Consider the following 22,163-nt stretch of genomic DNA (forward strand, 5'->3'; position numbering starts at 1 on the left):
GAATGCTGACTGACAGATTTACCCCCAACAGAACCTCACACGTCTCAAAGGGGATGATTAGCCCTCTGCAGTGGCACGCTAAAAGGACACGTCCACCAAGAAAACTCCAGCGCCTGAGACGCCACGTTTTTAAGTGGTATTATTACTCTTACCCCTGTATTAGTGGAGAGTCTGTGACTGTGAGTTTCACAGCATGTGTGTGAACTGTGTGTGATTCTGTTGCCGCAGTGGTTAGCGCTCATGATCTGGAGCGGTGCCTCTCGACTAGATTCGGTTTTAGTAGTGGTGACCTGACACAGTACCAGAATTATTGTGTTCATGTCCCTGTTATCATCTGCCTTATTTGACTAGAAACCAACATTTGTGGCATGGGTTTGATAGCCTTAAAGGGACAGTTCACCCTAAAATGACTTGCATAGTATATCATTTGGGCCAATCAGCTGTTTGGTTACAGACATCTTTTGTGTTCAGCAGAAGAAAGAAATTCATGAGGATTTAGAACATGAACAGGCAAGTATATTATTTCATGTCGAGTGAACTGTCCCTTTAACAAACTAGAAGCAAAATATTTATTTTGCTATGCTAGCCAAGCATGATTATATGATTAGTTGTCTTTAACACAATGTATATGACATCAGTAATTGGCAGAGGGGAACACAAATTATTTTAACATTAATGTTTAATACAAATAAGGTTTATTTTACATATTTGATTATAAATGGCCAGCAATTTTTTTTCTGTTGATTATGCCTTTATAATCAGAATTAGGGTTTTATTAGAAGTATATATATGATATATTTAATCTATTTTTATGATATGTTTTAGAGGCTAACAGATCTGGTATATTTTCAGTTATCATCTTTTTTATAAAGGTGGGGTAAGTGCTATCTGGTAACCGTTGTTGATATTTCAAATCACCAAAACAAACACGCCCCTACCCCCAAAAGGGTCTCGCCCCTATTTTGATAGTTCCGCCCCACACATACACAACCCAGGAAATGACTATGGCAGAATCTGTGTGTAACTAATCCAGGTCGAATATTCAATGAAAAAGTCACCCCTTCTATCACAAAAACACAAACCGTTCTCATGAACATCTCTATAGTACATAAGCATGACAGTCTTACTAATGAACATATTACAATTATGACAAGATTAGAGTTATAGCGATTACAAAACACAAACCGTTCTCATAAACAATATCTTACTTGTCGGAGACATTTTGTAAACTGACGCCTGAAACAGACACTGAGGAGATTTAGATGCTCCATACGGTGTGGAAATGAACGGGTCTTTATCATCGCTGAACGACAACATGATCGCAAATGGACTAACTAGCGAACATGACACGAGCATATTCAAGCAAAAGCCAGCATATATTAGTTCTCGGCTAATGTCCGTCGTGCGTTTTTAATGATGTGCACTGAGCACCCTCTTCTCACCATCATTATTAGACACGCCCCTTACCTGCTGATTGGCTACAAGTTTGTTATTGGACTTGGCCTGGGTCCGGTTTTTAAAACGGTTTTGAAATAACACTTAACCCACCTTTAAATTGTATTAATAATCTGTGTAATTTTTACCTTTTTACAGTTACCTATTAAGAACAGAAGTGATAGTTCACCCTAAAATGAAAGTCATCTTCTCACTCTAGTGTTGTTTTAATTCTGTATGTCTTTTTTTTTTTCGGACCACAAAAGGAAAAATTTGAAAAGTGTCCTGCTCGCGTTCATCCATATGATGACAATCATCATCATCATCATCATCATCTTTATTCATTTAAGCATCTGAGTTCTACAAAATTCAACATAGTAACAAGTCTCACCAGAAGCAAATGATTAAGAAAATTAAAATAAAGGGGGAAAAAAAGAAAACAGATATGATGCTCAAAAGGAGTAGGCAGAAGCTTAAGATGAATACACAATGAATAGTGAACAGCATGAAGCTTTTAAAAAAAGAAGCAAAAGTATCACTGAATAGTCTGATGCTACACGTGCCGTATATCCCACGTGTTCTGGGGGTGTATGATAGGTTTTGCTAAAAAACTAACCACATTTTTATGTATTATTTAACAAAAATCCTGACCTTGGCCATTGGTTTGAGAGATTCTATTGGCGGTGCAGTTCACTCCAACTCGCCCAGAAAAAGTTGTGTGAGAAATCAAGATGAGTAAAAACGCTGCATGAAATACAATGCCTAGAAATCCCCCCAAAAGTATCCGTGTACAAGGGCTGCACGATTATGACAAAAATCATAATTGTCGATTATTCCCTTGAAATTGTTATTAAATACGATTATCACAATTTACATTGAAGGATGTTTTCAATAGCTTGTCACGACACTTAACTTATCAATGAACTTATTGATATTAAGACAAAAAAAAGTTTTTTTTACTTTTTATTATTATTAAATTATTATTATTTTTACTGTAAGACAAAAATAGTTTTTTTTAACTTTTTTATTATTATTAAAATATTATTGTTGTTGTTGTTGTTGTTGTTGTTGTAAGACAAAATAAAGAGTTTTTTTTTTTACTTTTTATTATTATTATTATTATTATTATTATTATTGTACTATTATCAGGACCCACAAATATTCCCCCATTGCATCATTATACATTATATTCAACATTTTATATATTGGTTTAGTGTAGTAATGTCACTGAAACTCCGAAAACTAAAAAATTTTCCCCTCACGCATAACTCAAGCTTTCAATGCAGGCAGCATCTCTCCCGCTATTAAATGCACTATACATATTATAAGAATAAACCATCTAAAATGTTTTAAATAATCATACTACTAAAACAAAATGTGATCTGGTGATTTAAATGACGTTTGTGCTTTCACTATAAGGCGTGCTGCTGCCGCTTTAAATGATTTGACTTTGAGAAGTGTCATTCCAGCAGCGCTCGCGTTTCAGATGAAGATCCGTCACAGTTCTAATCACAAGAAAGTGTGTCAAAATGACTATTCCTAAACTGTAAATCTAAACTGTGAATGTACTCACTCATGTTGTTTCCACGTCTCGCAATTCTTTGAACGTCCGTGTTTACAGTATGCGGGTCGCGGTGAATCTGGTCATCAGATAGCCTAAAGCCAATATTGTGTCTCAGAAGAATTTGAATTAGACACTCGATTAGATCGTTTTACAATGCTTTTATGACATTTATTGGATCGTTTTTTCTAAGGAATGGACAGTCTCGTAGGTGGCCATCTTGATGCCCTAAGCATCAATACTTTATGATGCCTGCGGCACTGGGAATGGACTTAAATGGAGGGATAGAACTCGCAGGTTTTATAATATACATATACATATATATATATATATATATATATATATATATATATATATATATATATATATACATATAGGCCGTGTGCACGGCTTCTGTGCTATTTCGCGTGCATTCAACCAGTCAGCAACTGCTGTCACAGCATAACATGATATCTAAGCATGCAGATTATTATATATATAATTTTTTTTTGTTATCGCGGCTTTGAACGATCACAAAAACGTAGCATTCATAATCGTAATTGCGATTAGAAATTCGATTTATTGTCCAGCCCTACCGTGTTGAATATCTCCAGATCAGAACTCTATTTGTCTCTATTTGACAGATGTGAGCATAACTTTTTGTTGCAATGAATACAATGATATATTCAACTCAGAGAAGGTACATGGATTGTATGTCGTGTTTTGTGTTTTACATCTCTTGATTTCTCACAAAAGTCTTGCGAATGTGCACATAGCGTGCGCACAGAAGACCTTAGAACAACACCAGGGTGATTAAATAATAACTTAATGGGTGAACTATCCCTTTAAGAACCACTGGTTTTGATAAGTTGGAGCTGTGGTGCTCATGTGGGTAATGCAGGACCCCTCAATGCTTCTATAGCTTTCAAAAATCCAAAAAAGGAAAATAAATGAGCCTATTCCAAATGAAAAGTCTAAAAGTTATATCTTAGTCATTTCTATTTTTCCATTCAAGCTGGTTCAATCAAGAGTTGAACAGAGACGTCTGCTTCATCCTCATTTTGAAGCGCTGTATTAAATCACACATGCATATTACATTCTTCAATGCTTTTTTTTTCCACTTTTAACTTTTTCACTTCTTTTTTAATATCACACTCTTTTAACTGTCTTTCCTAAACCCCTTTAAAAAAAAGACCCCTGTAACTTCATTTTAGGTGCATGAAATTTCAAGCCAGCACTTTTTTTTCCTTCTTTTTCACGAGTACATTAAAATGATGGTTGCCAGAGGAAATGATACAGATTACACTCACTTTGATCCATCAAAGTGCAAAATCAGTAACTCATTACAGTTTTTGTAGGTTTAGAATACGGTTCATCAAAACGTCTGACACCATTGTACAAAAAAAACTTTAAATCCATCACGTCTTTTTTACAATTAAAAAACGTCTTTGTTCCAGCCTTTGATCACACTTACAGTAATAAGAACTGACTCTTAAAAAGCATAAAAATAATACCGCTACTGTATATATGAATCAGATGTGAAAAGCGCATTTAATGCTTGCGTTTCTCTTCACTCTTCTGCAGCCATTTGGCTGGGAATCCGGCAGCTCTTTGAAATCCAGCTGCCGCTGTGTTATGCCAGGAGTCTTTCCCAACGGATTAATGTTATAAACACTTAGTGGCTGATTTATGATGGACACCTTTGGTTTTTTGACCTTTGAATATCCCTGTCTGAAGATATAAATTTGTTGTGACACAGATTGGAGGGTTTACAGAAGTTTATGACATGCTAAATCTCTGCACAGGCGTGCCAGTGCCTCATTTTGTAAGCCTAGTTGGACCGACGGCTGTTTTCATTGCTCTGATATAGCGCAGAGAGCCCAACAACCGCACGCAGGCCTGCGGCGCACGAGCCCGCTAACTGTGCCTCTTTGCTTCTTTGAGAGGTTAAATGAATGAGGTGCCATACAGAAAGCATTCATGTATGCACTGCTTGGACCAAATCAAAATAATGCATATTGAATATTACTGAAATGAATACAAATGGCCCACGTCGGAGATCAAATTATGCTTTGGATGTTCTATTGGCTCAAACATCAATAACAAAAGAGGGGGGTGGGATTCGACTGCTGCTGGCCTGCTCGTGTGGCTGCGTCCTAATGTCGACAGTAGTGGATTATGGGAAAGGCTGGTGTATCTCATGTCTGTGGGAGTGGTGTCCTTGTGTTTGATCTTGTTCTCCGAAATCCTGCCGCTTGGCAGGGATCACAAGCTGGCTAACACAAGCTCCCTGTTACAAATGGGCAAGGAAGGGAAATGTAACCATTCATGAAGGGATTTCGGAGAGATCTGGGCCTGGAAGGTTAACATGTGCCTGTGGTTGTATTAATGTGTATCCCAGATGCTCAGAGGATGGAGAAATGGGAGTCTGGGGAACAGTGACTGCAATGATGCCACCCACATTAATCCATGAAATAAACGGGTGCCTTTTCCAGCTTGACAGGATTTATAAAGTAAATCATTTCAATGTTTTATCAGAAAAATGATAAGTATCACAAGTGTTGCATTGCGCAACCTAAATTAATATATATATATTATTCAGCAGCAAGAACACTGTGTAAAAGTGACAGTAAATGTTTGCAAATAAATGCTGTTCTTTCTATTCATCAAAATAATCCTGACAAAATGTAACAGCTTCCACAAATCTATGAAGCAATTGACAATAATAAAAGTTTTTTTGAGCACAAAATATAAAATTTTAATAATATGTATCACCTATAGAATAAAATACAGCTTAAATTTCATGCATAACAATTGATTATGTAAAAAATACAGTAAAAACAGCAAGCATTTTGAAGTCAAAGGTATTCAGGCTGAGTAATGACATGCATTAAACCATTTTAATTGCTCTGAATGAGCACTCCTCTGATTTTTTTATTAGGTTGAAGAGTATTACATGTTCACTAAAATGTAGTGTGGTTGACTAATGCATTTTTCATTTAGCCGTCTATCTTTCATCCGCAGTCGATTGATTCCTCCAGGTGTACGGTGTCATGGTGACTCTGCTTGTTTAGATTCTAAATACTTTCATGGAACAACTATCGTAAAAATCTCATAAACACAGAGATATGTAGAAACATGCCAGTCTCTGAAAAAGTGCGTTGCACCATGACTTAACTATTTCGCTGTAACAGAACGAGGATTGTGCAACGGTGTACAGGAAGACAAGGTTAATTTCGGTCTCCATATTTTACTGATCCCGCACATCCTGTAAACAATCTAAAGCTAAGCAAAGACTACACTGCTGTCTGTCATGATGCCAGTCGACTGGCTGAGTGATTACAAACGGTTGAGACACCACGGAGAAGCCATAAACACAACCTCACTCCTTTTATTTCAAAACTATATATACACATTGCAATACATAAAACATTATTCTCCTCTTGAAAACTGCTAGGGCATGACCACATTCTGGGATGCAATCATCCGTCGTAGCCAGTCATTTGAAAAATCTTCATTGCGGAAGATCAAGGTCGTGGCACGTCAGGCCCCTTGTTTGAGGGACCCCATTCTTTGGGTTTGTTTGGAAAGGCTAAATCCCAGCTCCATCTTTATCCATTTGCTGACATCAGTTCACCTCCAGGCTTACTCCTGAGGCACCTTTGAAATATTGATAAAAAGTCTTATTTTCAGAATCCAAAGGCACAGGACATGGTGAGGGCTACACAGCGTAGCACTTTCAGCCTTCATATTCGAGAGCTGCCCTCATTGAGCATCACCAGCTCAAAAAAATATTAACCACATGAAAAGCAAGTGCCTGGCCCGGGCTGTTAGGTCCTATGTATATTTAACTGAGCACATCTGCGCGTAACAGCACTTGAAATTCAAAGTGCTATCCAAATATGTGGTCATAAAATATAGATGATCTTGATTTTTCTAAACCGCAGCGATTGATGTAATTGATGGACTTGGATATATCTTATATTAAGTGAATAATTCAGTACGTTTTAAGAAGTGATGAAAGATTTAGGAAATGATTTTGAATCTAGTCGATAGTGGTTAATTTGTAGCCAGCAAATATTCAGGAAGGATGCCAGGTTGCATTTAACCATTTTTAACTTCGCTGCATGTATGCAGTCTTATGATGTTTATGTCTCATTTTGAATGAGAATGATTGACAGTAAATCATATTTGTTTATACATTGTGAACTTACTTTTTAACCGTTTAATCTTTTAAAGTGAAATCCATCTTCAGATCAACGATCACATGCAGACTACTTAATAGTTTTGAGATGTGCAGAAATCAACCACTAAACGCTCAATAACACTCACCAACTAGAGATAATCGCATTTTGTTGCCCCCATACAGTTGTTGTAAACAGACAAAACCTTAAGAAAACTAAGTCAGTGACTTATGAATCACACACTGCCAAATTGCCCACTATTACCAAGAGAAGATTACAGACACACAAGCTCCTGTGAGAAAGGATTACAATGCTGCAGTTGAAGGATGGCAGTACTGCACAATGATTTCTAATATTAAATGACATACTTTTTTTCTTTTAAATCTCTGATGTTCATATTATATTATATTATATATATATATATATATATATATATATATATATTTATATATTCTCTGATTTTTATAATTATATCTAAGGTTGCTGCTTTAACTTTGATTTGATTTTTTACTTATAGACTGGAAATATTTTCAGGAAATATTGATTATATTAGGTTATTTGTGATTAATTGAATCAATCACTATATCATGTAGTTAATTTGATTACAGTTCAATTGACAACACTAATAAGTCTTTTTCTCTATCCTGTTTTCCAGCATATGAGCCAGATGATGATGTTGGTGTCCAAGAGTCGATCACAGGGGAGGAGGGCGAAAATGAAATGCAGACAGAGGAGGAGAATTCTGAGAGGCCCACTTCCAAGGACAAAGACGACAAAGACATGGACAACAAAAGCAGCTACAGCTTCCAAAACTCTCCGGTCAGTGTCCTATCCAACCAGGAGGTTGAGCTGGAATCCCGTCTGAGTGATGGCAGTGACAGACTGTCTGACTTCAAGACCTCACCACCAGGAAGTCAGAAGGACACAGAGAGCCAGAGCTCAAAAGTGAAGGATGACATGCACAGTAGCCTGGAGAAAATGAGGGCAGCCTATGCCAACTTCCTTTCAGACTCCTACTGGTCAAAGATTGGACTAGATTTGAAGGTTGCTAACACTGGCAGCAAAGCAAACTGTGACAGCACCAACGGGAGCACCAAGAGCGAGTTTGACTGGCACCAGGACGCACTTTCAAAAACCCTGCAGCAAACGTTGTCCCCGAAACCTGTGTCAAAGCCTAATCTATTCAGCTCCGTCCACCTGTACAGGCAAAGTAGCAAAGCGTGCGGTGCAGTCTTTACGGGAGCCAGCCGGTTCCGCTGCAAAGACTGCAGTGCAGCGTATGACACCCTGGTGGAGTTGACAGTACACATGAACAAGAGTGGCCACTACCAGGATGACAACCACAGCAGGCAAAGCATTGCCTCCACTTCATCATCCAAGAACCGGAAGAGGAACCTTCAAGACATGGAAGGCAAGGAAGATGCACAAAAAGTGCTGAAGTGCATGTTCTGTGGCCACTCGTTCGATTCTCTACAAGACCTAAGCGTCCACATGATCAAAACGAAGCATTACCAGAAAGTGCCTTTGAAAGAACCCATTCCAGTAATCACTCCAAAATTAGTTCCACCAGCAAAGAAACGTGCATTTGAAGCCACGAGGCCTTGTTCGCCTGACTCCACCACAGGGGTCCCAGGTTACAGCGAGGCCCAAAGAACGTCCGGCCTCGCCAATGCTCCCAACAACCGCTACGGCTATCAGAACGGTGCTAGTTACACATGGCAGTTTGAGACATGCAAATCTCAGATCCTTAAGTGCATGGAGTGCGGAAGCTCCCACGATACACTCCAGCAGCTTACCACTCACATGATGGTTACCGGCCACTTCATTAAAGTGACAAATTCAGCCTCCAAGAAAGGCAAACAACTAGCCCTCGACCCTCTAGCAATAGAGAAAATGCAGACACTTGCTGAGCCAGCAGTGAACGAACTTGAAGGAGAAAAGGTTTCTCCAAAAAGCACAGCATCTGGTGACTCTGAGAGGGCTACGCCGAGGGACATGTCACCAGACAAAGCTGAGAAAAATGGAGACAAGGACGACAAACAAGATGAGGAAGACCGGAAGTCTACTGATGCCAATTTCAAGTACCCGTACCTGCGAGAAGAAGACCTTGAGCAGGGGTCCAGTGGAGGCGGTGACATTCTCAAGTCTTTAGCAAACACGGTGGCTTCGGCAATAAATAAAGCTCAAACAGGGACCCCCAGCTGGAGCGCTTACCCTAGCATTCATGCTGCGTACCAGCTATCAGGGGTTATCAAGTCTGCCTCCTTTTCCTCTTCTCCTTCCATCCAGCTCAAGCAGAATCTCAACCACAAGCACAGACCCATCGCGCCCAAGGGAAAGTTCTATCAGGGACTTCGGGGACTTGAAAATTTCCAGGGACATCACAATTCAGACATCAAAAAGGAAAGGGGTGGCGCATCTGACAGCAAAGAGAGCCAGAGCAGTAGGTTTGATCTGGGGGAAAATGATGACAGTGATTGTCAAGATGATTCCTCCTCCTCTTCAAAGCTAGATGCAGACTGTGTAAGTGAAGAGAATGACACAATCAAAGGGAAGTTGAGCCCAGCTTTCTCTGACAGAGGAAACCCGTCACCTAGCCCCCCTGCCAGCAATGGGCACAGTAGTTCTTCAGAGCTTGTCAGCGACTCCCAGGAAGTCCTTAACATAAACCCTCTAAGCGCACTACAGTCTGTCTTAAACAATCATTTGGGTAAAGCAAACAAGCCCAGGCCCGAAAGCTTCCTCTCCCATCGCACACAATCCATTTTTTCAGAACTGAGTAGAGGTTTAGAGAAACCAGCACTCTCAGCATCTGCTGCCATCAGAACCAGCAATAGTTTCCTGTACACAAATGACGACCAGCCAATAGACTTGACAAAATACAAACACAACAAACCAAACTCTTCCCTCTTACTGCAGTCCTCCACTCCAGTGCCCCAGAAACATGCACTCTCTGACATTGCTGATATGGTGAAGGTTCTTCCAAAAGCCACAACCCCAAAGCCCTCAATGCCAGCAAGAGTGCCTGCTATGAAGTTGGAGACAGACGTGCGGCGCTTCGAAGACGTCTCCAGCGAGATGTACTCGGTTCACAAGCGTAAAGGTCGACAGTCCAACTGGAACCCCCAGCATCTGCTCATCCTTCAAGCCCAGTTTGCCTCCAGCCTTTTTCAGACGTCGGAAGGCAAGTATCTCCTCTCAGATCTCGGCCCTCAGGAGAGGATGCACATCTCTAAGTTTACCGGGCTTTCCATGACCACCATCAGTCATTGGCTCGCCAACGTGAAGTACCAGCTTAGAAAAACGGGAGGGACCAAGTTTTTGAAGAACATGGACACTGGCCACCCGGTCTTCTACTGTAATGACTGCGCGTCGCAATTCAGAACGCCCTCTGCGTTTATATCCCATCTTGAGAACCACCTGGGTTTCCAAATAAAGGACATGAACAAAATCCCCATAGAACACCCGACTAAAGTAACGGAGCCCGAACTTTCAAAGGTGCTCAATGTCCGGGCGACAGATTCGCAGATCACAGAAGAGGAATCTGACTCAAAGTTCAAATGCAAGCTTTGCAGTCGGACATTTGCCAGCAATCATGCAGTCAAACTTCACTTAAGTAAAACTCACAGTAAATCCCCTGAGAATCATTCACAGTTTGTGGAAATGGACAAAGAGTAGCTTTGTTGATTTTTACTACTTGTAGTTATCTTGTTGGTAAATAACTGTAATTGCTCTGCTTTTATAAAACACGGGTCAAGTTGTCTACTTTTTGTTTGTTTTTCTTTCTTTTTTTTTTTTCTTTCCATAATGTTTCAAGTAGCATTACGTAGAATGCTTAAACTTCAGAATCGACATTTCATCATGTTGAGGACTAAATGGACACACTGGCTGGGTTAGAATGAAGTGTACTGTTAGAAAATAAATAATCATAAAAAGATTAAGAATACATTGACTTTAAGTCTTTGCACCCTGTTCAAATGCACCACCAGTAATGAAATGTATTACTGCTTGAGACATAAATGCTGATGTTTGCATGCAATAGCTCTGGCTATGACTACTATTTATTTGTATGATATGGCAAGTTTTAACTGTATTACGTTTAACAACAAATTGATCAATGCATTAACTGTAATTTGCAGATCTGATCATGCACTTGTGTGAACACACAGGTGGTCAGACAGGTAGCCAGACACACATTAAAAACATTTACTGAAATGTACAGTATATTTGCTCTGTAAAATGTTTGTGTCGCAACGATAGAACAGAAAAGCACTTTAATAAAAGTTTAATCACGTTTAGGCGCAGATTCAGTGTGTGGGCTTACAGATTTGGACAGGTTTGACACGAGGAAGTCTCACATTAATGTATATTTAGCATTGCAGAAAAAAAGTGTCTCATCGGGAAATGCTTAGTGAGACAAAAGAACACTGCACCTTTTATACCAATACAAATAAAGCATTAACATTTTCTAACTGTCTACAAGTCGTCACTTCAAATCCCTTATTTTCTTTATTACTGAGGTAACACTTTACAATAAGGTTTTATAACTAACTAAAAATCAACTGCACTTCTACAGCATTTGTTAATGTTAATTTCAACATTATTCGAATGTGCACGACTTTTGAGTACATTAGACAAAAATTACACAACTTGTGAGTAGATATTACTTCACAATGCATTGTTGTATTTATATATACAGTAACAAATGTATTACTCATTGTTAGTTCATGTTAGTTAATTCATTAATTAAACATTACAAATGAAACCTTATTGTAAAGCGTTACCATATATTACTGGAACATAACATTGTAAATCACATTGGTTTGAATTATTTTTCCTATCTTTCTAGTAAATTGTTTAGGTTCAAAGTAAAATGTTAAATTACACAAATGTGCCCTACTTCACTTCTTTCTTTTTTTTTACTTTAGGATTCTGTCCTCCAAAATAAATAATCTTTTGAATAAACAAACACAATGAAACCATGTAAATGTCAACAAAAGGTTGAACTGTGTTCTCTGCGTACAATTACTTTTTTCTTTTTTTTTATGTAATATTTACACAATTGTTAATTTTAAGTGCAGTATGTGTTGGTCAAAAACCTCACATTTTTGCTCTTTCATGAATTGTTTTGTAGTTTTAAATGTTAAAGAAGTGGTTCACTTTAAAATGAAAATCACTGCATGATTTGCTCACCCTCAAACCATAGTAGCTGTATATGACTTTCTGTTGAACACAATCGGAGTTATAGTAATAAATACCCTGATGTTCCAAAATGTATAAATGGTAGTGAATAGGGCAACGAGTCTGAAGCTCAAAAAAGTGCATCCATCCATCCATCCATCATAAACTTACATACAAACATCATAAAATAAAGACCTTCTAAAGCGAATCAATGGGGTTTTGTATGAAAAATATCCATATTTTAAAGCTTTATAAAGTATAATATCTAGCTTCCATTTGAACTGACTTCTGTATTCAACTTACTCAGTACCCAAAAATGAAAATTTGTCATAATTTATGTACCCTCAGGTTGTTCCAAACCTGTATGAGTTTTTTTATTCTGCTGAACACAAAAGATGATATTTTGAAGAATGTTTGTAACAAAGCAGATTACCATGACTACCATGGGGGGGGGGGGGGATACTATGGTAGTCAATGGTTGCTCTATCTGCTTTGTTACAAACATTCTTCAAAATATTTTATGTTGTGTTTATTGAGTAAGCTTTTCAAGGAATATTTCATACCAGATTGCTCTGTGACAACTTACTCCATACAACAAAATGTGTTTTGAATTAACTATCATTTTGTTTTCTGGGAAATTGTAAAATTAGTAAAAAATGTTTTTAAAAAAACCTAGCTCCAGTCACACCTATAACAATCGACCGTGATGATGTCACTCAGATGACTGCATACGAGACACCTCGACATCTTCCCTTAGTAACAAACTGATGAAAAACGATAATCACCCTATGAACTCGCAACATTTTATGCGGTTTCTTTCTTTTTTCAGCAATCAAGCCACCAATTACCACTCCCCATCGTATCTGTTTTATAACAGAAAGTGACATTTGATAGCAAATGGGAGAAAGCACCAGGTGATTTGCGCATCCTGACACCGCCGTGCCCTCCATTGTTGGAAATGAGCAGGCAATCACGATAGCTCATCAGATGACTCCTAATGCAGTTAAAGTATTCCGCAATAATTCCTCCTTGCATTTATAATTACAGCCATAGAGCTCACACCTCAGTGCACAGATTAAAGCCATAAATTATTTAGCGCCTTGCCTCACCGATGGATTCCTGATTCCCTCCGTTGAGCCATTATGCTTCAGAATACCAACTTCCTTTAAATGGAAGCCTGAGGATGATTTAAGATAGGCTGAACAATATGACAAAACGAACGCAATATTCCGGTCATTTGTGTTTCTTAATTAAAATTGAGAGTGTGCCTCTGAAGTGTCTCGTCAAATGAAAGCGTGCCACGGCCTCGGTAACTCACAATTGAGTCATTTAGCCTTTGCGGTTAATGGCGAAATTTGAAATGACCCTGCCACTGGATGGGCACGTGTGACGGGGGAACATTTGAAATGGTTTTCGAGGTAGCCGCTCAATGTCAGAGATTCACATTAGGGCCCAGGATCCTTTTCGTCATTGCAATCAGGGGGAGGAAATTAGCTGTTTCTAATATTAATTCAGAACAATAATTCAAAGTCATTTGAGATTTATTGCCACATTAAAGGCGAGCTCCAATCGGATACACAATCAGGGGTTTAAACAACCCCGCAATTAATTAACTGTGTCTCTAATGTTTATACGGGGTGGCAGTGAAAAAATAAAAGCAACTGCATGCTAAAAGAACAATAGGGTTAGAGTAAATGAACAAGCGTTTATGGTGATTACTACATTATTGTCATGATAAATATTGCTGGGGAATTATCAAATGCCTTTTTTAAGATCTGGGATGCGTCTTGTTTCACTCCCTATGTAAATTTAGTGAACACAAATTTGATCATTATTGACTGCTTTTCTGGTTCTGTGCTGGAGCGATTTTAATAGGACTGTGGGTATTTGCTACTAAAATAGTGAGCGTATTGAGACACACCCCTGGTTATCATCTTCCACATCACTGAATGCTTTTGGACTCCTGCATTCTGTCATTTTAAAGTCTTAGTCATCTAGAAGGAAGATTTTATGGAAGGAAAAAAAAAATCTACATATAGCTTCCCCCTGAATGCCTAATCTAGCAAATGTGCTTGTACCGTTTTCTCCAGGCCCATGTGGATCATCTTGTCAGACAGCCACTTGAGAAGTGTCAGTCCTCTGCCTAATTAAGTCACAGCGGTGGAAAAGGGCCGTGTGCATCCAGACACTGATTTTAAACCACACAGAAATAAAGCATTTTAAGTGCACTAACTGGACTGAAAATAAACTCAAATTTGTGGGTAAAAATGTCAGAGAGTCGTTAAGTGTCACATGTCAAATGAACAGCAAAATAATGGGGGACCCTGGAGTGAAATGTTCAGAAAATGACTTGTGTTGGAACATTTTCACAGTTTTTTTACTCTTAAGAGACGGGTTAAAATGTGGGCACGTCATTTAACCTGGGGCGTCAATTATTTATGAATTAGATCGCTAATTTATAATCAAAAAGTTGTTTGCGGAGTATGCCAGAGAATATCTCTGGATAAAATAATAGACAAGTCACCTTTATTTATATTGCGCTTTATACAATGCAGATTGTTTCGAAGCAACTTTACAGTGATTAACAGGAAAATAATGATTCAATGATGCAAACAGAACCAGTCATTATTCAGTTGTCATCAATTCAGTTTCAGAGTTCAATTCATCTGCGGGAATAAACAGGGATGTCATCAGCTCAGGGCAGTTCTTATCCACTATTATACATTCAAACAATTGTTTTATATTTATAATGGTTTTAATATTATCTTGCCAAAGTTGCCATTGGTAATCATTTCATCAGCAACAACAAGCACAGAGTGAGCCGTAATGACCGATTTGCGAACTTATGACTTATGAACAGTCATGAATTCACAAAACAGTTGTGTGAGTTAAAGGGTTATTTCATCCAAAAATGAAAATTCTGTCATTAATTACTCGCTCTCATTGCAATCGACCTATCCGTTCATCTTCAGACCACAAAAAAAAAAGATATTTTTGTTGAAATCCGATGGCCCAGAAAGGCCTCCATTGGCCACAATTAGGGCTGCACGTTTTCAAGTTTTTCATTAACCGTTAACCGAGGCCCTTAGCGGTTAATACTCGGTTAACCATAGTGTGCGTCAGGGTTATTATTAGTTTTTTATTTTGACGACCGCCATCTCCGTAGTTAATGCGCCTATAGAGAGAAATGCACATCATGGATTACATAATCAGAGAGTAGCCTATTTCTTTTCATTTTAAATTGTTAAAAGACATTTCGAGCTTTCTTAAGATCTATTTCATGGCTGTGAGGCGTACGCTGAGTTTCGTTAAATTAGGATGAGATGCGCTCAAGTTCACGAGTAATGCAAGTGGCCGCGAGGGCGCCTGCATGATTAGGGCATGTAGTCAAATATGCAGCCGAGAATGATTCACAGCGTTTGACTCGCGCGGATGAGCCTCTCCCGGCAGAGTTCAAGCATCTGTGGTCTCGTTCCTTCAGCTTTGGCCATCTTGCTTTCAGTCCGCGATTAGCTTTTTTGTTTTCTTCATTACAGTTAAAGTAACCTCTGCTTTTTTCTAGTCATTCACAAGTTTCTCAGTTCAAACTTTCTTTCTTCTGCTCCGTTATGCACAGCGCGCGGCTCGCGCTCTGCTTCTGCCCTATTGCGACTTATAGTCCAGTGCGACTTATGTTATTTTCCTCTTCATGACGCATTTTTTGACTGATGCGACTCATACTCTGGAGTGACTTATAGCCTGAAAAATGCGGTAAGCACTGCATTGCAATACTTGCATTTTGCCCCATCAGTGTATCGATTCATGATTCGGATCGCTTCTCAAACTGTCAAACTGCTGAAATCACGTGCCTTTGGCGATCCGAACCGCTGTTTCCATACACTGATTTATAGTTCAAATTTATGGTTCAAAGCTTTGTTTTGAAATCGGCTTTATAAGTCATTATTTAGGATTTTTTTGTGCACAAAAACTATTCTCGTCACTTCATAAAATGATTTTAGAGCCACTGTAGTGAGATGGGCTTAGTGACGACGTCTTTAGTGCCTCTATGGGTCTTGAGAGAGGAAATTACATTGGCCGTGAAAATCTGATTTCAACTAAAAAATTCTTCATTTGTGTTCTGAAGATGAACGGGGTCTTACGGGTGTCGAACGACATGAGGGTAAGTAATTAATGAGAGAATTTTCATTATTGGGTGAACTAAGCCTTTAAGGCCCAGTCACACCAACAACGATAACCTGTGTTGGGGAAAGTTACTTTTAAAAGTAATGCAATACAATATGGTGTCACTCCCTAAAAAAGTAATTGTGTTAATGATTTCTCATCTGGACTGGGCTTGCTTGTTTGTGTTTTAACAACAAAAAAAACACAAATAAGCCTCAGACTGAAGGAAAAGAACATTCACGCGTGTGCAGTAGAGGGCGCAGCTTAAAAAAACCTTTCAGCTGTTCTGCTATTATAGATTTCAGAAGAATAGAACAAGAATAGAACAGAAGTTCAACACCCTTCAGAAAAAAAATTAATAAACAAATCTTACAAAGCATGACTACACCAAAGGCTATTTTAACTTTTTTAGTCATGTGTATTTTTGGTCGATTGAATCTCAAGTGGACGACGTTAAAGGTATAGTTCTAGTTTTTCTACGAGAACCACTATGAAAGGAAAAACATCCATATTAAACCCTCTGGCTCGTGATGATAAATTGATTTCTTAAAGCACAAACCGTTCAGTTTCTGCGAGAAACCGAACAGTATTTATGTATTTTTTTTACCTCATAGCAGGCGAATCTCATCTTGTTTTCCCAACGCCATTACTTACGCCAAAGGTCAAAATGTCTCATTAGTGCATGCGCGGATTGGTCGAATGAGGCATCTTTGTACACTAGGAATGCCACAATACTCAATATAATATTAAATCGTTTGGTATGGCATTCATGGTTCAATACTATTTTTCTCAGTTTATTTTGGCTCTTTCTGAGTGTGCCTGTGAGCAAATATCCAAATTATATGCACTAAAGTTAGGGGGTGTTAGCCGTGTTTTAAAGCCTTGCCGGTTAAACATTTCATTAGTGTGCTATGAACTGTTTTGCATTGAGTGCGTGCAGTAAACGTCTGTCAAACACACGTGATTACTGGACAGTCTTACTGTGCTAACACTGTCAAATACACACAAGGTTAACATATAAACGCAGTTTAGATTTTAATAATAAAAAAAGGCTTCAAAAGGGAGGCTTCAAAAGGGAGCAGAATCTTATTGAGCTCCAAATGGCCAACTTTACAGCAGAAAAAAATGTTCACAGCCTGATACAAATTGTGCTTTTGGTCTGTAGAGATAATTTTGCCCTTTATGACAACTGTGAGGGGGTGAATTTTTTTATAACTCATTTGTTTACATTATATAAAGCCTTAAGTTCTGCATAATTAAGGGTGTGGCCACTGAGTGACAGGTAGATAGCCGTTTGTCTCCTGTCTGTTAGTTATTACTTCACTTCAGCTCCAGCCACATCCCGCCTTTTTGCCCATTTTCAGTTATCCGGGAGTGATGCGCTGTGACACGCTGACAAGATGGCAATGGTCGATTTTACATTTCAAAAACTTTCTTCAGAAACCTATGATTGACGTCACAGACAGTATACGTCCATATTTTTCTACAGTATGATTTGAACAGCTACAAAAGACCACCCTCTCTCTACCTACTGACCGAATGCAGAAAACATTATGGGAAGCACACAAGCCAGATGGGATTAAAAGACTCAAGTTTGGTTTGAAGATTTACATTGTTCTCTCACCATTCCTGCTTTCTAACACACACACACACACACACACACACACACACACACACACAGAGAGAGCGATCAGCTGCTCTTGTGGCTGTCAGAGCAGAATCAAATGCACTACTCTGTATGTTTTTCCATCGTCTTCGGTCGTGTTCATATGTAAATTGCGTGAACTTATTTCATCCATTAGATCTGGAAAAAAAACATACATTTATCTGCCAATAGACCCTCTACTCAAAGAAATTAGGAAAGAAGTGGTTGAAAGTGGACAAAAGAGACGGATTAAAACACCAGGTGTTCCCATTTACCAAAACGCGTCTTGATACCAGGTGTAAACAGGGCTTTAGACTTTATCCGGCTTTGAACAACTTGTTATATGCATGCAGTCTATAAAGAGAGGGAGGGTTTGGTTTGGGTTGGGCATATTGGCTGTGTTTTGAGCTTTGGGTCAGTGAACCCTGGCTATGTTTACAGGATGAGGGGGAAGGCTGAATCCTGATGGAGTCGCAGCTAATTCATATCTCCATGAGTGACAGATAACCTGGGGGCTACCCGCCTGACAGCAGGACCCATTACATCCTCCTGGCTTGCGCGCTCACAGATGGCCTGCACGTGACCGCTGGAGTTGGCACACACACTCACTCATGCACGTATTAGCTCAGATATACACATGCCAATAGACAAGACTGTCAAAATAGATTGAGATGTAGCAACAACAGTAACCCGAGGCCTTTTGGGCTCCATTTAATGGAAACACATATAACTGATGTTCCATTTTTCCACTGTCAGCAATAGGAACGCCGCTGAAAAAGGCAATTCATAACCAATAGACGCATGCTCACATTTGTACAGCACTGACATGCTTTATTCATGCACATATCACACTCTTACATCACAAAGCTTCTGATGTACTGTTTGTGAGTGTTTAGAAAAATAAACTAATGGGAGAAAAATGGATGGGAAAACTCTCAATGCTCAGCATGGCAGTTTTTGGCACAGCCAAAACTAGTCCATTCTCAACTATGTGCATACATTTTAGCTGGCCAACTTATTTTTTCTAACTTAGCAATAGTCAAAAAGTTTGTTAGTTCGTTAGTTAGTTAGTTAGTTAGTTAGTTAGTTAGTTAGTTAGTTAGTTAGTTAGTTAGTTGTTGAACAAACATACATCACATTATTTAATTAAAAACATTGGGGGGGGAATTATTGCATTTAATAATACTTTTTTTTTTTAAAGGTGTATTTTAAGTTTTTTTTTTCCTTCATTTTTAAAAATATTATGTGTGCCATAAAGTAACACAAAACACCCACCACATTAAGATAGCATGAAATCAATGCTGAAAATGTTTTAGTTGATAATGAAATTTAATGAATAATGGTCATGAAAGTATCATAGTGATTAATACAATCTGTATATTTGTTTAAACAAAAGTATTTTAAAAAATAGCTTATTTTATTTTTGCATTTAATAAATACATTTTTTGTAATATATTTTGTGGTTTTTGACAATTTATAAACACTCACGTGTATGTGTGTGAGAGATGTTTTATTTGTTGATGAGTTATACTATGCATACTGAAAAGGGTTATATATTTTTACAATATAATTTAATATATTTGAGTTTCACTGCATTTAATCTCAAGTTATAATTAAATCCTGTTGGCCTCTTTCCTAAATTCATGATAACAAGCAGCTGACCACCACATAGCAAAATGCTACAAACCGCTCAGAACACTTCAGCAAACGCATAGCAACACCCTGGCAACCACCCACAGCATCTTAGCATCATGGTGAGGAACTTTCATGGACAAACCCTGCATGCTTCCTTCAAAGAATGTAAAATTTGGCAGTGCAAAGTGAGCTTGCCAAGCTCTTTTGGAGATTTTGGTCTTTCCCCCTTCAGGCAGACAGAAGCTGCACTTGACTGAAAATAGCTGTCCGAGGGCATTGGCAAGATTGCCACTGACTGTTCTGAATTGCTTTGGGATGGTATGTGCTCATAACACAATTCCCGTACAATTGTCCTACAATGCCCAATCTGCCGGGTACGGTTGTGTTGGGAGCGCACACGGGGGTGGGACTGCTGTCTGTGGCAATAGGCCACGTTCGGCACATTTCTGCTTTGCTAGCCAGGAACAGCTGGAGCGAGCAGTCGGACCTTCGGCAGGAATCAGCATGGCAGCCGTGATTGTGCTGACGCCGGCAGAGGGCCTGGCCAGGAGATCAGTGCCCAATGAAAATGTGTGATTTGTTGCTTTTAGATTTCGGTGATGTCAGCTCCAATTTGAAGCAGCTCTGCGGCCCTCCAGGCTAGTCGCTGTGACACAACCACGAGACATACTGATGAAGCGCTGGCAATCGGGACACACTTCTTTCATCCAGGCCATAATGGAGGCCTAAACTGGTGCATTCGGATGTGCTACTGGCATTCACTTGCCTATGAAGAGAAAAATTAAAGGTGCCCTAGAATGATTTGAAACAATATGTTAAATTGTTCTCTGATATGTACGTGGCTTATTTAAGGGCAACAATTATCCAGATACTGTTTTACAGGTCCATTTGCAACCCTATAAATTGTCCCTAGGAAGTAATGCTCTGTCATGAATATTAATGTTGAGCTCTGCTCTGATTGGCTTATTTCAGAAGTTCACACAAGTTCAGTTGTTAAGCGAAGCGGCTCATGAGTCCTGACAGAACACAGACCAAATAAATGACACTTTAAGCAGAACATCTCAAATGGAGAATGATAAAATGCAGCTTATTTGTTTATTGGTGTTTTCAGATCATCCACGGGCACGCGAGAGAGAGAGCTCGCGTGTAAATGGTTGCCAGATTGCACGTTTGGGTAAAATCCTGTTTAGTATATGTGTTCTTTTTACAGAAAAGCTCTGATTAGGGGAACTAAATTACTGAAATCTGGCAACCAAAAGCATGAAAACTTGAACACTTCTTTTCCCCCCCAACAAAACCAAAACCAGTGCTTTTAGTTCAATTTTTTAAACTACATTTTAGACTGTCTTTTTTCGTCAACGATATTGCATGTTTATATAATGTCAGTCACAATGTAGGCTATTCAGTGACTATTGTATGCAATGTAGGCTATTACAGCACACAATCAGTGACTGTGATGTACTCTGAAATACAAGCATTCAAAAACATCATACTTAAGATCTCAAACATATAAATACATATTTTGACAAAATGAATAGAAGCCTTGTCAAATGACATTTCGTTTTAAAGGTGCCCTAGAATGATTTGAAACAATATGTTAAATTGTTCTCTGATATCTACATAGAGGGTATGTGGCTTATTTAAGGGCAAAATTGTCCAGATACAGTTTTACAGGTCCATTTACAACCCTATAAATTGTCCCTAGGATATAATGCTCTGTTTTTGCCTTATTTGGAAGAGTCATGAATATTAATGTTGAACTCTGCTCTGATTGGCTTAATTCAGCAGCTCACAGCAGTTCAGCTGTTCAATAAAGTGGCTCGTGAGTCCTGACCGCCCTGACAGAACACAGACCGACTGAATGAGTTTAAGCAAAACATCTCAAATGGAGATTGATAAAATGCAGCTTACTTGTTTATTGGTGTTTTCAGATCATCCGCGCACAAGAAAGAGCTTGTGTTCGTGCGGTTGCCAGATTTCAGTAAATTAAATCCCCCAAAAAGAGCTTTTCTGTGAAAAGAACACATACAGTGTTTTACCTAAACATGTCCAATCTGGCAACCATATGCACTCAAGCTCTCTCTCTCGTGCGCACGCGATAAACGCCAATAAACAAGTAAGCTGCATTTCAGCAATCTCCATTTGAGATGTTCTGCTTAAAGTATCATTCAGTCTACATTTTAGACTTATCTTTTTTTGCATGTTTATATAATGTTAGTCACAATGTAGGCTAATGTTACGCAGTGACTGTGATGTACTCTGAAATACAAGCATGCAAAACATCATAGCCTACTTCTGTTCTCAAAAATATAAACATAACTTATATTTTTACAAAATGAATAGCCTTGTCAAATGACTGTCGTTTTAACTTATATGGTGGAAA

General features: G+C 38.7%; 1 protein-coding gene and 1 long non-coding RNA gene across 5 annotated transcripts in view; one reads left to right on the plus strand and one right to left on the minus strand.

Moving 5' to 3' along the window:
- LOC137078398 (teashirt homolog 2) overlaps positions 1–11,630 on the plus strand; it is a 190,783-nt gene extending 179,153 nt beyond the window's left edge. For all 3 annotated transcript variants that reach the window (XM_067445640.1, XM_067445639.1, XM_067445638.1), the window contains one exon: positions 7,814–11,630. In XM_067445640.1, the coding sequence (XP_067301741.1) occupies positions 7,879–10,836 (2,958 nt within the window). In that variant the 5' untranslated portion in view covers positions 7,814–7,878 and the 3' untranslated portion in view covers positions 10,837–11,630. The remainder of the gene's footprint in view (positions 1–7,813) is intronic.
- Positions 1–22,163, minus strand: part of LOC137078399 (uncharacterized) — an 89,067-nt gene that overhangs the window by 44,364 nt on the left and 22,540 nt on the right. The window contains exon 3 of one of the 2 annotated variants that reach the window (XR_010905298.1): positions 5,944–6,634. The exons of the other annotated variant lie outside the window; for it this stretch is intronic. This is a non-coding gene — a long non-coding RNA (uncharacterized lncRNA). Of the gene's footprint in view, positions 1–5,943; positions 6,635–22,163 lie in introns of those variants that run through there. 2 annotated transcript variants of the gene reach the window in all.

Source organism: Pseudorasbora parva, chromosome 6, assembly GCF_024679245.1.
Source record: "Pseudorasbora parva isolate DD20220531a chromosome 6, ASM2467924v1, whole genome shotgun sequence".
Taxonomy (NCBI): Eukaryota; Metazoa; Chordata; class Actinopteri; order Cypriniformes; family Gobionidae; genus Pseudorasbora; species Pseudorasbora parva.